This window comes from Erpetoichthys calabaricus, chromosome 2 (assembly GCF_900747795.2).
Source record: "Erpetoichthys calabaricus chromosome 2, fErpCal1.3, whole genome shotgun sequence".
In the NCBI taxonomy this organism is placed as follows: domain Eukaryota; kingdom Metazoa; phylum Chordata; class Cladistia; order Polypteriformes; family Polypteridae; genus Erpetoichthys; species Erpetoichthys calabaricus.
In genome coordinates, this window is record NC_041395.2 from 104,274,507 (window position 1) to 104,292,153 (window position 17,647).

General features: G+C 38.4%; 1 protein-coding gene across 1 annotated transcript in view; it reads right to left on the reverse strand.

The window, feature by feature from the left end:
* kif18a (kinesin family member 18A) overlaps positions 1-17,647 on the reverse strand; it is a 123,411-nt gene that overhangs the window by 944 nt on the left and 104,820 nt on the right. The window contains 3 exon segments of the mRNA XM_028794233.2: positions 2,417-2,529; positions 3,894-3,995; positions 9,745-10,186. Coding sequence (XP_028650066.2) covers positions 2,417-2,529; positions 3,894-3,995; positions 9,745-10,186 — 657 coding nt within the window.

Consider the following 17,647-nt stretch of genomic DNA (forward strand, 5'->3'; position numbering starts at 1 on the left):
TAATCTGCATGCACATGTTTCCAAACGATGGATCGAGCCAGTCCCAAGACACCGCTTCACTGCATGACTAATGTGATCCCAAGACTGGAACTCTGTGACTGCAATGATTATATATATTTACTTATTGCTAGTTTGTGACTGTTGCATTTTGTTTGTGGTTATTCTTTTGCTGTTTGAGGCAGGGTGGTACAGTTGGTTAGCATTGCTGCTTCACAGCTCAGATCAGATTTCCTGACCACAATAATTGGTTCAGCATAGTTGGTAGACACTTCCCTAGCCCTCAGGGACAATTAAAAAACAATTGCACTCTTTTAATCTAATCAAAACTAGTTGAATTTCTCCTGCCCCACTGACTTCAAAGCATTTTGCAGAGTTTGTTCCCAAAGTTCTGCAGGGTTTACTCATTACTAGAAATTACCAACTAGCAGGAATCAATAGAATAATTTGTTCAATCGGATTTCATCTGGATGCAGAAATCATAAAAAAAAACCTACTACAAATAAAATTCAGATTTGGTACTTTTTAAATTAACATTTTTCTTTTTGTTTTTAATAAATGTATTTAAATTTAACAAAATAGCAGAATATCAATTTAACCACTACCAAATACTGTTCTGAGTTGTAGTGAAATACAGGTTCAGAACTTGTTTTCACGGATGAAGAGGAGCAATTCGTAGTCAAATACCCTGAAGTCGTACATGGACAGATTTCAGAAGGGGACTGTTCTCCTGCTTTGTGTCAGTCACCTTCAGAGTAGGTTTCACTACTATCACCTAGTTCCGTATAATTAATTTTACAGAATGACTGACAAAATGCACACATTTGTGATTTTTTGGTTCTGCATAATGGTCTTAAATAGGAGCTGCAAAAACTAACAAGGGTCTTTTTTGCTCTTTATCCTGTAATACATGACTATAGACAAATAAGAAATAACATAAGGGTGACTTTACTGCAAATGTGGAAAAAAAACAATCCATTCTTATACTATAATGAATTCCCTTCTATACTTCATATACTAAATTAATTAAAGTAGATGCTAAATAGTGGATAAAGACTACCATTAAATTTCAGATTTAACAGATAGGCTACATCCTGTTTTAAAACTGGAGGATGTTTCAGAATAAAATAACGCTTAAACTAAAAGTGGCACCTTCTCCTAAGATCTCCTATAATAGCCAATTTTAAAATGTATATATATGCTTATTGGACAGTTAATAACAAAGTCAAGACTAGACTACCTCTTGTTATATTATTTTCTTCTTTCCCTAAAACCAGTAGTAATCTTTCAATCTAATATCACTAAGAACATCATTACAATCCCTGTGAATCTGCAATGCACGTTGTCTATTTTGAAAGTAACAATACTACTTATTGCACTCTCAAAAATACATACAAAGCCCACATGCTTACTTTTTTTGTGGAAAATGCTGGTCTCTTCTACAAAAACTAAACCTGTATGGAGTGAATGTTAATGTTTTAACCACCAGCAGCACTGTGATTGAAATACTGATGATTTTGTAAGCTTGAATTACCTTGACTAACCTTGAACATTGTCAACATCATAAAAATCAAAAGAAAAAAGCAGCTTACAGTGAAAACTGCAATAAATATTCAGATAATTCAGGATTGCTGGCCATGTGTAGTAAGGAAAAGAATAATATTGAATGATGTAAATCTTATTAGTATATACAGTAGTTACATCTTGAATTCTTGAAAGAGTGTAACAAATTATTCAACAAAATAACTCTTGTATAAGGCCCATACTACTGGCATCAAGTTTCTAATTAAACGTTTACATTTGAATTGTACATAATAACCATTTAAAGAAGAGGTTATTACAGTCAGGAGATACTTACTAGGGAACACAGTGTGTTACAGTAAGAAAAGAAACAAAAAAAAATGAACTAACCAACCAGAAGACATGGTAAATTTCATTTTGGTGTGAATAAGTTTCTTTAGTTACAATTCTCATTTGACACAAGTCTTCTAAAAATAGTGCTTTTGAGTGAATGATATTGAACTAACTTAGCCACAATATTGTTTGGATCTTAATCATTAAATTCTCAGGAATGAGAAATAAATGTATGACTATTTAAACAGATTTATACATATATCAAGTAGGCTCAAAGGTGTTTGCTTACTTGAACTCTGTATTTATCATTATAAATTGTTTTGTTGAAGTCATTTTTTCAAATTTTAATAAACTTTTTTAATGCAGTGTTTTGGATAACTATCAATGTATATATGAAATACTGAGGGAAATATAATGTTACATTGTGTTTCATTGATGTTTTAAGAATCAGGTGTAGGATGAAAGTAACTGCTTTTTTTGTTAATGAAGCCAATTTATCATGTAGATAATGGTAACACATAATTTATACTTTGGTATCTGATTGCTAAATTCTAATATTACTTACCCATTGACTTGGGTACTCTCATTGCCTTCACAGACAGAGGATCCAATCTCATTCTCTTAGGAGCACTTGTTCCCTGTGTGCCAGCTCTGAGGCTGTTGAGTGAAGCAGAGTTGCTATGGAAAAAAGAACACACAATAATTTATTGTAAACAATTTTATTCATTAAATGTGCCTTTTATTATTTTTTAAATAAAACAATAGCAAAATATATAGCAATGCTATAAATTCAATCAGAAACATGTATTAAAAATAATTTTCTGCTGAAGCCTTATTCTGTATTAAAAAGAAGTTCAATATTTAAAGTTTTTTCTGATGCTTGCTGAATTAGCCTAAGAGCCCCTAAGATATTAGGTACTAAATACAGCATTAATAAAGTTCTTTGGCTATACTGTTTGTTTATCCTGCTTCGTCTTCGGTTAATTTTGGGAGGATAATCAGCTCTGGGTTTGATTTGAGTTGTAATTTTGTGCAAACAGAGTTATAAATAAAAATATAGTGCTCAGATTTATAAAAAATATATTTTTATAAATACTACTAGCAGCTAAGGAGCTATATGAAGCTATGAAAGCAAATTAATCTTGTCAATGAATGTGGGAATGTATAGGAAGAAGAATAATGGATAAATAGTCTTAGACTGCATTCAAGTGTCATAATTTATAACTGTTAACAGATACACTGTTTCCTTCCCATATGGTAAAATGTGAACCAAGAATGGGAAAGTGCTCATTATGCTAGCATTGCTAGTGAAAAACTGAATGAAGAGAGAATGGTTTATTGTGTTAAATACAGAACACCGGTAAAAAAGGATATGAATGCAGACTACCCACCACTAGAAGACATAATACAACCATTAGCAATATGGCTATACTGAGAGCAGCAAACAGATAGAAATGGTTCCAGATAGGATTTGGTTAAAGCAGCAATAATACAGTTGAGTTAAACAGTAAGTTGGGTGAAATGAAAATGTAGTCACAGGAAGATCCATAGACTTCAAGTTACTAGTGATGGATTTCTATATTCTTGGTCAGATGCCAAGACATCATTTGTAGTCTGTCCTTTGTTACTCAATTTTTCTCTGTGATTTGTGATATATTTAAATGATCTCACATTCTTATTTTTAGTTGCAGCTTTAAATTGTCATCTTGTTTGTTTATTAAAATACGGTGTGATGGTGCTTACTTTAAAATGTGATCTATTAATGATAAATTGACTGGAATGCAAAAGTCACATTTGAAGTACTAAGCAGAAGACCTTTACTGCAACTACATTATCTACTGTCTGTCAGCTTTTCAGTTTTTATTTTAAGCATGGAAACATTAATTGCTACAGGTAACAAACAAGTAATGAGAATAATCATCTTAATGAAAAACCATGCATGGCTGTGTTGCCTCATTGTTATAGAGCCTGCAGTGCTTGATTCGACGAGTAACATCTACAGTACTTCTGCTTTAAGTACAGAAATAAAGAAACAGACTTACCATGACAATCTCCGTCTCCTCTGGGCTGCAGAGGTCATTGCCATATAGGAAGGCTTAACTAGCTTGATGGACGTTTCATTTAATAAGGCTGGCAAAGGTAACCTAAAAAGAGACAGTTAAATGATAGTATTACTTAAACAAATGACACAGGAAAAATAGTTATTTTTTTACAAAGTAAATGCCATAATAGGGTCAAGATAATATGACTAATGTGAAAAAAAATTACATAATAACTATACCTACAAATATACACACAGATTGTATATATACATATACAGTATATATATTATATATAATATACAGGGGTGCGGAAATCCAACGCCCGACTCGTCCAACACAGGTAAATTGACCGTCAGACAAGCGTGTTTTTCTGGTTTCAGTTGTCCGCGGACAAGTGCAATTTTCTGGAGAAAAATATTATATGTGCTGTGCAGGGCACATTTTACCACTACTTTCACATTTTAAACATTTGGGTACGTACTTTGTGCGGAAACAGTCTACTTAGGCATGTTCTTCATGTCTCAAATTGGTCTTCAATACTGTTTAGAAAATGACGGCTGATTTTTCAAAGGGGAAGCACTCTTACGGTCTTACATAAGTATTTTACCCTAACACATACATGCTTGGAGATGCGGTCATTTTTTTCATGCCGACATTACGATGTAATCTGATAATTTTTCATTATAATCAATAACTTTTATATATTACCAGTAACGGCGTACTGCACGATAACATGCAGTGAATACACTTGACTTGAGCATTCCTAGTTTTCATCCTCTTTCTCTGTACGTTTACCATTCATTTGCTCAGAGGTTGATGTGCTTGCTGCTTCCTGAGCAGCTCTTCTTTTCTCCGCTGCTTCTCTTCTTTCATTGGCATCTTTTCACGTTAAAACTGATTAAGTTAGTCTTTGTGTTGCAATTATTTAGTACATTTTCTTTAATTTTTCACTTAAACTGGCACTTAAGTCTTCAATCTGCCTCAAGAATGATTAGCGAAGGTGGTGGCGAATGAGAACGGCTCCCATATGCATGCGCCGCCCTGCTGCGCACTGCCGAGAGTTTATTCAACAATAAAATAAAAATAAAGAGTAATACAAATCATCACCCCGAAAGCGGATAGTAGACGTCACGTAGTATACTGTATGTGTACCAAATTTCAAATCAAAAGGTGAAATGGTTTGCAAGCTACAGGTGATTTAAAATCCTGGACAGACAAATGAACAGCCACGGTAGCGTATTATAGAAGAAGATTGATAAAATTCATTGTTTCTACATAAAAATGCAGTAATTTTACTTGCAATACAATTGTTTTCATCACATAACAAAGCTTGTTAGGCAGTTAATCTTTCCTGAAATTTGCGATTTCGTGTAGGTTGTGATATATTGAGGAGTTAAGAAATTTATTGCGGGACAACATCAATTTTGATGAGCTATCAATAGATCATTTTTGATTAGCGAATATTTCATATAAAACAAGTTGGTTTCGCGCTGTCAGTTCATTAAAAATAAAGAAGAAAACAGTCTAACGGTTTCCAAAGGTTATGAAATATCTATAAAAATCTTCACTGTAACTGTAGTATGTGAAACAGAACTAGTGTAGCTATAATGAAGGCATTGTTTATTAGTGAGTTAAAATGATAAGGGAATCTTTTATATAATGTTCTAGAGCAAGGTGGCAAAATACTACTCCCTGAAAGAACTTTTTTGAGTTTTAAAATGGAAGGCAGTTTTGGTATCAATAAAAGAGATCAGAAAAAATAAACTATTTTTCACTTTTGTTATTTGTTTATGGACAAGTGAATTTAACTGGCGGACAAATGGATTTTCTAAGTTTACTTGTCTGTGGACAAGTAGAAAAAAATTTGATTTCCACACCCCTGATATATAATATATATATATATATTCACGGCATTCGTAGTCTGAATCACAATCTGATTGTATGGGTGGTTACCTACCAGGTAACGCTTGTGGTTGGTCAGCAAAATTCTATGATCTGCTTCTCGCAACTGAAAGAGGGCACGTGGCGGATGTTAGCCGACTTGCTGACCAACCACAAGCATTACCTGGTAGGTAACCACCCATACAATCAGATTGTGATTCAGACTACGAATGCCGTGAATGTAATTACCCCGATCTACATGCTGTCAAATGAACGAACCACACGCCGTGGCGCAACGTTAGGGGCTTCGCCTCTAGCGCTGACATCCGAGGTTCAATTCCCGTAAGGGAGTGCAGTGAGTGTGTACGCCTGATGAGCCCAGAATTAGGGCGAAACACGTGTCGCGTACTCTTTGCATTATTTGACAGTAAACTATTTTCAACCATTCTATATATACAGGTGCTGGTCATAAAATTAGAATATCATGACAAGGTTGATTTATTTCAGTAATTCCATTCAAAAAGTGAAACTTGTATATTAGATTCATTCATTACACACAGACTGATGTATTTCAGATGTTTATTTCTTTTAATGTTGATGATTATAACTGACAACTAATGAAAGTCCCAAATTCAGCATCTCGGAAAATTAGAATATCAATTAAGACCAATGCAAAAAAAGGATTTTTAGAAATGTTGGCCAACTGAAAGGTATGAACATGAAAAGTATGAGCATGTACGGCACTCAATATTTAGTTGGGGCACCTTTGGCCTGGATTACTGCAGCAATGCGGCATGGCATGGAGTCGATCAGTCTGTGGCACTGCTCAGGTATTATGAGAGCCCATGTTGCTCTGATAGTGGCCTTCAGCTCTTCTGAATTGTTGGGTCTGGCGTATTGCATCTTCCTCTTCACAATACCCCATAGATTTTCTATGGGGTTAAGGTCAGGCGAGTTTGCTGGCCAATCAAGAACAGGGATACCATGGTCCTTCAACCAGGTACTGGTAGCTTTGGCACTGTGTGCAGGTGCCAGGTCCTGTTGGAAAATGAAATCTGCCTCTCCATAAAGTGTGTCAGCAGCAGGAAGCATGAAGTGCTCTAAAACTTCCTGGTAGATGGCTGTGTTGACCTTGGACCTCAGAAAACACAATGGACCAACACCAGCAGATGACATGGCACCCCAGACCATCACTGACTGTGGAAACTTTACACTGGACCTCACGCAACGTGGATTCTGTGCCTCTCCTCTCTTCCTCCAGACTCTGGGACCTTGATTTCCAAAGGAAATGCAAAATTTACTTTCATCAGAGAACATCACTTTGGACCACTCAGCAGCAATCCAAAGGCGAGACGCTTCTGACGCTGTCTCTTGTTCAAGAGTGGCTTGACACAAGGAATGCGACAGCTGAAACCCATGTCTTGCATACGTCTGTGCGTGGTGATTCTTGAAGCACTGACTCCAGCTGCAGTCCACTCTTTGTGAATCTCCCCCACATTTTTGAATGGGTTTTGTTTCACAATCCTCTCCAGGGTGCGGTTATCCCTATTGCTTGTACACTTTTTTCTATCACATCTTGTCCTTCCCTTCGCCTCTCTATTAATGTGCTTGGACACAGAGCTCTGTGCACAGCCAGCCTCTTTAGCAATGACCTTTTGTGTCTTGCCCTCCTTGTGCAAGGTGTCAATGGTCGTCTTTTGGACAACTGTCAAGTCAGCAGTCTTCCCCATGATTGTGTAGCCTACAGAACTAGACTGAGGGACCATTTAAAGGCTTTGGCAGGTGTTTTGAGTTAATTAGCTGATTAGAGTGTGGCACCAGGTGTCTTCAATATTGAACCTTTTCACAATATTCTAATTTTCCGAGAAACTGAATTTGGGACTTTCATTAGTTGTCAGTTATACTCATCAACATTAAAAGAAATAAACATTTGAAATACATGAGTCTGTGTGTAATGAATGAATCTAATATACAAGTTTCACTTTTTGAATGGAATTACTGAAATAAATCAACTTTGTCATGATATTCTAATTTTATGACCAGCACCTGTGTATATACATACAGTGGGAACAGAAAGTATTCAGACCCCCTTCAATTTTTCACTCTTTGTCATATTGCAGCCATTTGCTAAAATCATTGAAATTAATTTTTTCCCTCATTAACGTACACACAGCACCCCATATTGACAGACAAAAAAAAGAATTTTTGAAATTGTTGCAGATTTATTAAAAAAGAAAAACTGAAATATCACATGGTCCTAAGTATTCAGACCCTTTGCTCAGTATTTAGTAGAAGCACCCTTTTGAGCTAATACAGCCATGAGTCTTCTTGGGAAAGATGCAACAAGTTTTTCACACCTGGATTTGGGGATCCTTTGCCATTCCTCCTTGCAGATCCTCTCCAGTTCTGTCAGGTTGGATGGTAAACGTTGGTGGACAGCCATTTTTAAGTCTCTCCAGAGATGCTCAATTGGGTTTAAGTCAGGGCTCTGGCTGGGCCATTCAAGAACAGTCACAGAGTTGTTGTGAAGCCACTCCTTCGTTATTTTAGCTGTGTGCTTAGGGTCATTGTCTTGTTGGAAGGTAAACCTTCGGCCCAGTCTGAGGTCCTTAGCACTCTGGAGAAGGTTTTTGTCCAGGATATCCCTGTACTTGGCCGCATTCATCTTTCCCTCGATTGCAACCAGTCGTCCTGTCCCTGCAGCTGAAAAACACCCCCACATCATGATGCTGCCACTGCCATGCTTCACTGTGGGGACTGTATTGGACAAGTGATGAGCAGTGCCTGGTTGTCTCCACACATACCGCTTAGAATTAAGGCCAAAAAGTTCTATCTTGGTCTCATCAGACCAGAGAATCTTATTTCTCACCATCTCAGAGTCCTTCAGGTGTCTTTTAGCAAACTCCACGCGGGCTGTCATGTGTCTTGCACTGAGGTATGTGAATACTTAGGACCATGTGATATTTCAGTTTTTCTTTTTTAATAAATCTGCAACAATTTCAAAAATTCTTTTTTTTGTCTGTCAATATGGGGTGCTGTGTGTACATTAATGAGGGAAAAAATTAATTTAAATGATTTTAGCAAATGGCTGCAATATGACAAAGAGTGAAAAATTGAAGGGGGTCTGAATACTTTCCGTACCAACTGTATATTTTATATATTATATATATATATATATATACACACACACATACACATACATACATACATATATATATATTGTGGGAAATTGCCCGGACACAGACAGACGGACATCTTTTAAAGTCCAACACACACGTTTATTTACACAGTTCAAGTATTTAAGTGCACAACCCAGTAGCACAGCACCAATCACCCCCAAAGTCCAGGCCTCTTTCCACACTGCCTTTCCTCTATTCAGGCCGCCTCTTTCCTCCCCCAGACCTCATCCTCTTCCACCCGACTCCAGCCCTGAATGAAGGGAGGCGGCCCCTTTTATTATCCCCCAGATGCGCTCTAGGTGTGCTCCGGCAATCTTCCACCAACACACCCCCCAGTGTGGCGGAATTGCCGGCTGAATGCTCGGAAGCACTCCGGGTGTCCCTGCTACTCTTACGCCCAGCACTTCCTAGTGTGGCAGAAGTGCTGAGGTCCAGGGCTGCCAAGGCATCTGGGCACCCCCTGGCAGTGACCACGGGTGCAGAGCTTCAAAGCAACCAGGGCGGTCGCCCCCTCGTGGTCTGGAGGAGGCGTGAGCCCTCCTCTGGTCTTCTTGGGCGTCCCGGCTGGGTACCACCCCCAGCCGCGTGCCACAATATATACACACATACATTCACATATACAACACATTCCTCCTTCATATCTTAGTCAATTTACAATGCAGCAAGTTAACACCATATTATGTCCAAAACAATATGCAGTCACTTCATGGATATGATATGATACACAAATATTGTGTAAAATTGTGGCTGCAACAAAATGGCAAAAAAACTTATAAAGTTACTAAACTCACCTGTGTGAAACCTTGCTGTAGACCTTACTGATTTTTGGCTGAGGCAAGCATTTTTCTGTAGTCTGAAGCTTACTGGAACTAGGGCTCAGAGTAATGGTAGTGTTGGCAGTTGTGACAGAGTCATCTGATCTAACAGCAATGTTAGCTGGATCACTGTCCATTTCATTTTTTTTTTCATAGGAACTGCTTTTTCCCAAGTTCTCAGGCCTCTGAGTTTCTGTTCTAGGGCAGTTGACTAGGTGCGGGTGACAAACCTCAGGTGTGTATGGAAGAGGGCAAATACCATCCTCACTAAAGGAGTCATTGAACTGCAGTTTAATTGGAGCAAGAGGTTTACGAACTGGAGAAAAATCCATCTGTTTACTCCCTTCCAACTGTGGTAAAGAGTTACCAGTTCCAGCCAATAGAATGGTGTTCTGCTTGGATGCATCTTTAATTTCTGCTAAAGCAACAGTAAAAATGGTTGTTAAACACACAATAAGCAATGTTGGAAAACAATCAATACTTAAATTTAAAAACTCTGAACCCTTCAATTTTCTAAAAATCTTATCTAATCAGCAGACATAAATAAAATAATAAAATCTTATTTTGTGCAACCTGAACCTTGCCTTACCTAAGAACACAAATAGTCTTTGACAAGTAAGGGGAGAATATTTAAGCCATCAAAAATGGTAGGTAGCTAAAAGCTAAATTGATCAAATATGCGATTTCAAATACAAAAACCTGTCAAAACATTACCTTTAACAACATAACATCTAAGCCTGCTCCAGTAGACTGTTAACCACTTCACCACGGTGACATGTTTTTTACTCATGCAAACCTGGACTTACCAGTGTGGATGTTTTGTTTTTTTTTTGGTTTCTTGAATATGAATAACAACATTGTGCATGGGTAACATGTACTGTAACCAAGTAACAGCAAAAAAACACTTCAATAATACAAAACAGAACTATCACCAACTCTATCTGGATGGACTAATGGGGTCAAATGAATGTGTGCCCACGATTCACATACTTTATACAGGCCAGAAAGTCATTTAAATAAATCTATATTCTTCTGAGAAGTAATTGAACAATTATTGCACTTAGTTAGTTACAGTGTTTTTAGCATAACTGATTTTGGAAAAAAGGCACTACTCTATTACTTAACTTAACATACCATAGGCAAGAACAGAGTGATACTGAAGATGGATATTATTTCAAAGCCAAATACACCTTCTGTAGTTTAGACTTACCTTGATTTCATGCTACAACCCAATGTCACATTAAATGACTTCTAGTTGTAAAGAATTTCAAACTTGATGACTGCAGTAGATTTTGTCACCAGTGTATGTCAGATTACACAACCAGGTTTCACAGGGTATATCAAATTAGACAACTGCATGACAACTTTCCAGCACAGTTTCACATTTATAAAGCATTTCAAACTTGTTCTTTTTTCTAACACCCAAGAGTGTTCAACCTGAGTGAGCGGCTGTGTGAAGCCTGTGTCCAAAGCACTGGAGTCTTGTCCAATTGTTAATTTTTACAGCCTTCTTGATGTTGGCCCCACTGTCCGTTGTATTGGCCACTTGCCTCTGCTCTACAAGCCCCCAGGAATCGAGTGCCTCCAGCAAGCCTGCAGCAAGTAATTCACCAGTGTGGTAGTTTGGAAAATAGCTTGTTTGGAGGCAATAACTTTTCAATAGCCAGTTAATGTTCCCACCAGTGCTGAAAGCTCTTTCAGATGGAGAACTGGTAGCAGGGATACACAAATATCGTCGGGCTAGCTTGGCAACTCGGGGGAAATTTGCTTGGTAGCATTTCCATCACTCCAAAGGGTCTGCATCACTGTCAACCTCTGTGGTCTGCAGGAGGTTCTCAGCTCCATTTTAATGCTTTTCTCATCTGACAGTCTAACACTGCTGGAGCCCATGCTGCCTGTCCTCTGCTTTTTGAAAAAGCTGGACAAAGACTTTTTTCTTTTTTCCTCAGGAGGAAGAACAGGCTCTGCTGCTACACCAGAAGCCACTGAGAGTGCCGACATGCCAGTGCTGGCTTCATGTTGATCCTTTAGTGATTTTATTCCTTCTTCTGCTCTGGATATAATGTGTTCAACCTTTTCATTCTTTATGTAGCATGTTCTGAATCGTGGGTCAAGAAGAGATGTGACCATCCATGAGGTCATCCAAGGCAGGATCTGAATATTTCTCATTCAAGTAGGCTAAAATGTTTTTCTTCACATCCTTGGTCAGTTGCGGATCATTCTCTTCCTCAGCAAGAATGCTTGTGTTGAAGAGATGGAGTACGGGCTTGAGGTAGGAGATGCTGACATAGTGTTCTCCTGACAAGGCATCTGTGAAGTCCTGGAGTGGGCTCAACACCTTGTTCACAGCCTCCAGCACATCCACATTCTGCCAGCTGAGCACCAAGTGCCTTAATTTTCTGTCAGCTTTTAGAACCTGACTAATGGCTCTCTCCTGCTCAAGTACTCTTTGTATCATCTTTTGACGTGTCCCCCACCTGGTAGGCATCTCAGTCATGAGCATGTGCTTTGGCAGGCCCAGTTCATCCTGAGCAATGCCCAGGTACCTCCTTTTCTTCCAAGAGTACGAGAAGACAGAATTTTTTTGCAGACACCAACTGCACGTTGTATGCGTTCATCTTTCACACCTGTCTCTGTTAAAACAAACAATTCTATTTGCTTGCTAATCCAAATGTTAATTAATTTCTTGATAGCCCCAAATACTCATTTATAAAATCCTTTACATATTTCCACAGACCCACACAAAGTAAGTTAAATGTAAATTTCATAATGAGAGCTAAATATTTTTTCCAAAAAACTCAGTTTTCTGAAAAGCGCACAAAGCAATGGTTTCACACATAAATCAACATAAAACGACTGTTTTATTCCTGTCATGCCTGCTGCCGGTGCCTGTTTGCAATTTCCAGCTGTGCAGGGGGTGGCTCGACAGCCAGCAGGAATGCACTGTGGACTCGGACTGGCTGCCTGGCTGTCTTTGTGAGACAGATGCGCAGAGGTGACCGTTGCAGTGAGACGCAATCTGGTTTGTACCTCATGGCATCGTAAGTGTCGGTCATCCCAGGCGAACGTTGCCATGGGTGCATCAGCTACAGGAACGTGTTCAGCACCACAATCAGCTGGGGTCCGATCAGCTGATCCCGGTACCTCACTTTCATTTTCGATCTCCAGATCACTTGCATCAAAATCGGAGTCTCAAACGATAGCTAACTAGACTGAGGCATCTCACAACGTGGGAGTTTCCGACAACGTATCGTACTGCATCGCTCGGCCCACAGAAAAGTTTGTTTGCCGCTCCAACTTGAAAATGAATATTTTACACAATTTTATATAAATTATCGTCTCGCTTTCAACATCATAACTTCGAAAAATCTAAGTTGAACCATCGTAAGTAGGGGACTACCTGTACTGACTGATAATAGAGATAACAGAAAACTGATTACACACACATTCATTATACATTTCTTATTGTTAGTGTCTCAGCCAGGTTGAAGCCTTATTTTTTTTTTGAAGTGACTGTTGAATCCGACTGAGGGAAGATGGAGTACAGCGCCGAGGAATGACAGCAGAGGCATGATAGATGCGGTAAGGGGTGCGACACCCAGGACGGGAGAAGGGGGGAGAGTGGTGAGTTGGAGAAGGAGCTGGAAGGTTGTGTGGTGGGGTTACAAAGTCGGCTTGTTTATTTCTTGACTGTTCAAATAAACTTTTGCGAAACTTTACCACGTCTGGTTTTTTTTTTCTTCTCGAACCTGACGCGGAAGTCGCTACATTATTACTATGGTATGTTTTTACTACCATTACTTAAAATAGTTTATTTTAATAACTATTACATACCTATGGCTGTGTGAAGCCTGTGTCCAAAGCACTAGAGTCTTGTCCAATTGTTAATTTTGACAGCCTTCTTGATGCTGGCCCCACTGTCCGTTGTGATGGCCACTTGCCTCTGCAAGCCCCCAGGAATCGAGTGCCTCCAGCAAGCCTGCAGCAAGTAATTCACCAGTGTGGTCGTTTGGAAAATAGCTTGTTTGGAGGCAATAACTTTTCAATAGCCAGTCATCATTTATAAAATAAATCGTCAGGCTCAGATATGGCTCCATAGTGGGACTTGACCACACATCTGCTGTTGTTGAATAGTCGGGGACTGTAGCCACCTCTGCTTGTAATTTCCCTCTGTGTTCTCGGTAGAAGTCGGGGATCGCCGTTTGGCTAAAGTACTTGCGACTTGGGATCACATATCTGGGATCCTGTGTCTTGATCATAGCCGTGAATCCGTCTTTCTCCACAGTACTTAATGGAATCATGTCTTTGGCTATATGGACTGTAATGGCGTTTGTTATATCGATCCACCGCTTGCTTTTTTTAGTTGTAGGCAGTACCTCTAGCAAACGCATCTACAAATGACATCTGACTCGAATGTCCTCTAGGTTTTTCAGTTTTACCTGAGGACGTGGAGGGTGCCAATCTTAGTTCCTTGCATTCATGGTACTCCAATGCATGTTTGCGGCTAAGGTGGTGCAGCAAATTGCTCGTGTTGCCGCCTCTGGCAACAACTTTAGCTCGGCAGCATTTACAATAAATAGTTGTTTGGTCCACATCTGACTTTTTAAAGCCAAAGTATCTCCAGACAACAGACACGGCTCCTTTCTTCGGCAAAAGTTCTTCTGTGTCATCATATTTAACTTTATCATCTGCTACAGCTTTAGTTTTACAATGTTCACCATCCATTTTCTCTGCGCAATACCTCCACTAACGCATGCATGTTTAGCAGTGAAAAAGGTCCCCCCCTTAAACAGTTTCCCGCTGCGCCACGTTCCGAACATTGCTTAGCCTATTTAAACCGGTGTCGCGTTATGAGAAAAATCCATATCATAACAAAAATAAAAAACGGTTTTTGGTATGAACCGGTATACCGCCCAGCACTACAAGAGAGGAAACAAAACCTGGACGGGGCACCAGTCCATTACAGGGCTCAATATTTCACACATTGATACAGGATGACAAAGTAACTAATTCAGTAGCTGAAGCTGTACAAAGAATGTTAAAAGTAATACAACTTGTAATGGTTCATATCTGATTACTGTTCTAAGGTCTTAACTTTTTGTTTATTACACATCTGACATCAATACAAGGATATGGACTGGAAATACAATATATAGGAATATATTTGAATTCCACAATGCAAAGCTCTGCACTGCCTTACAATTTCAGAAATGTATTCCTCACTAGGTACCTGTAGAATTTATCTGATTGAATATCTTTTAGTTATCATCAAACATAATTATTGTGCAGTTTTGGTTGTCAGACATATATTAAATGGCATCATGAGTGGTACCGTGCTCTGGCTATTACCTACTTTGTCTGTATTTTTGTTCCAAAGGTTTTTGAGTTTGAAGATCAAAAAAGCATGTGGTAATTTAATGTAGTTTATATTTCATAACACACTCAATTATCAATGTACTATAATAAAACAAGATAATTAGTTCTTAACCCTTTCTTATTTGGTCAGTCTTTTCTAATGTGGCTACCTCTGCCCTACATCACATTCCTTATCATGTCATTCAACTAGTGCCAAGTAGAGGCCTGGCCTTCCCAAAAAAAGTAAGCCCTTTTTATCAATTTAAAATACCAACACTCTAAACACAGCAAATATTTGAGTACTTTTTCACTACAAATCAAGCAGCAGATAAACACAATTATCATATTTATCAGACCCTCTATCCAAAATTACTGTGAAATCTCCCAAAACATATGAACACATAATATGGCTAAACCAGTGATTCTTGACCCTTATCTTAATACAAGTCCTTTCAGCATACAGCTAGCTCTACTGCACATAACTCATTTAAGGATAAGTTTGGTGTTTTTCAAGTCAAACTGGTTTCTTCACAAATATGATATATATGCATTTGCCATGATAAAATGTGTTCTAAAGTTAAGCATCTATACTAATAAAAGGCAAAGCCCTCACTGACCTCACTCACTCACTCACTCATCACTAATTCTCCAACTTCCCATGTAGGTGGAAGGCTGAACAGACTCATTCCTTACAGCTTACTTACAAAAGTTAGGCAGGTTTCATTTCGAAATTCAAAGCGTAACGGTCATAACTGGAACCTCTTTTCTGTCCATATACTGTAATGGACTGCAGCTCGCTGGCTGTGGGAGGCGGGGTTGCGTATCGTGTCATCACGCCTCCCACGTAATCACGTGAACTGACTGTAAACGCAGTACATAGAAAACAAGGAAGAGCCCCAAAGAGCACTGAAGAAAACATTCATTACACAATTGAGAAGGCAGCGAAACAATAAGAAGCGAGCGAGTGACGCATACAAGCATATTCATAAGTGCAGCTAAGGCAGAAACAAAGCACGGTGTAAACCGTAAGTTTAAATTAAGTTTGGCAAGATTGCTTTTCTCCTGTACAACTATACGTTGCATTCTCAACAGTAAGCTTGCACGACTTGGTCATATTACAACCGGAGTGCTGAACTGACAACATGGTATACAAAGACAACTATAACTATAACAATCGTAATAAACGAACAATAAAACAATACAGAACCGCTAAGCAAGGAGAAAGGACGGCCTTATATGGCGTTCGTTTATAAAACAACGGACAGGCTGTGTAAAGGCAGCTTCACAAAAAAACAGATCCTTAACAAATTGTTATTAGTATAATTTCCCTCAATTTAAAAAGGTTTTCTTTTCTTCTTAATTAAAATTTAAAAGCAATACTTCACCGCTGCAAAGCCCCTCTAGCACTGACGTCAGAGGTTCGATTCCCGTAAGAGAGTGCAGTGAGTGTGTACGCCTGATGAGCCAAGAATTAGGGCGAAACACGTGTCGCGTACTCTTTGCATTATTTGACAGTAAACTATTTTCAACCATTCTATGATCTGCTTCTCACAACTGAAGGCACCGTGGCTGATGTTAGCTGACTTGCTGGCCAACCATAAGCGTTACCTGGTAGGTAACCACCCATACAATCAGATTGTGATTCAGACTACGAATGCCGTGAATGTAATTACCCCGATCTACATGCTGTCAAATAAACGAACCACACGCCATGGCACAATGTTAGGGGCTTCGCCTCTAGCGCTGACGTCCGAGGTTCGATTCCCGTAAGGGAGTGCAGTGAGTGTGTACGCCTGATGAGCCAAGAATTAGGGCGAAACACGTGTCGTGTACTCTTTGTATTATTTGACAGTAAACTATTTTCAACCATTCTATGATCTCTTCTCACAACTGAAGGCACCGTGGCTGATGTTAGCTGACTTGCTGGCCAACCATAAGCGTTACCTGGTAGGTAACCACCCATACAATCAGATTGTGATTCAGACTAAGAATGCCGTGAATATATATGTGCATATGTATATATATGTATATACTGTATATATGTAGATATGTATATATGTATATGTATATATATGTACATATGTATATATATATATATATATGTAGATGTGTAAATTTGTATATGTATATATATGTATATGTGGATGTGTATATGTATGTATATATATATATGTATATATATGTATATATATATATATATATATATATATATATATATATATATATATATATATATATATATATATATATATATATGTAGATATGTGTATATATGTATATGTATGTATATATATGTTTACATAACCTCTTTAACACACTACTTGTCCGCTGCGAAACGTGGGTATTTTGCTAGTTTTAAATAAATTGCAAAAGCACTTTACAATGGAGACTTATGGGGCAGAAAATAAAAACCATCAACCAAACAACCTCAGAGCCACACAGCCTTTTTTTCCATTAATATACCCTTTAGAACACTACATTTTGTGAGGCAACAAAAAAATATCCATCTAAGTTGACAAGAATC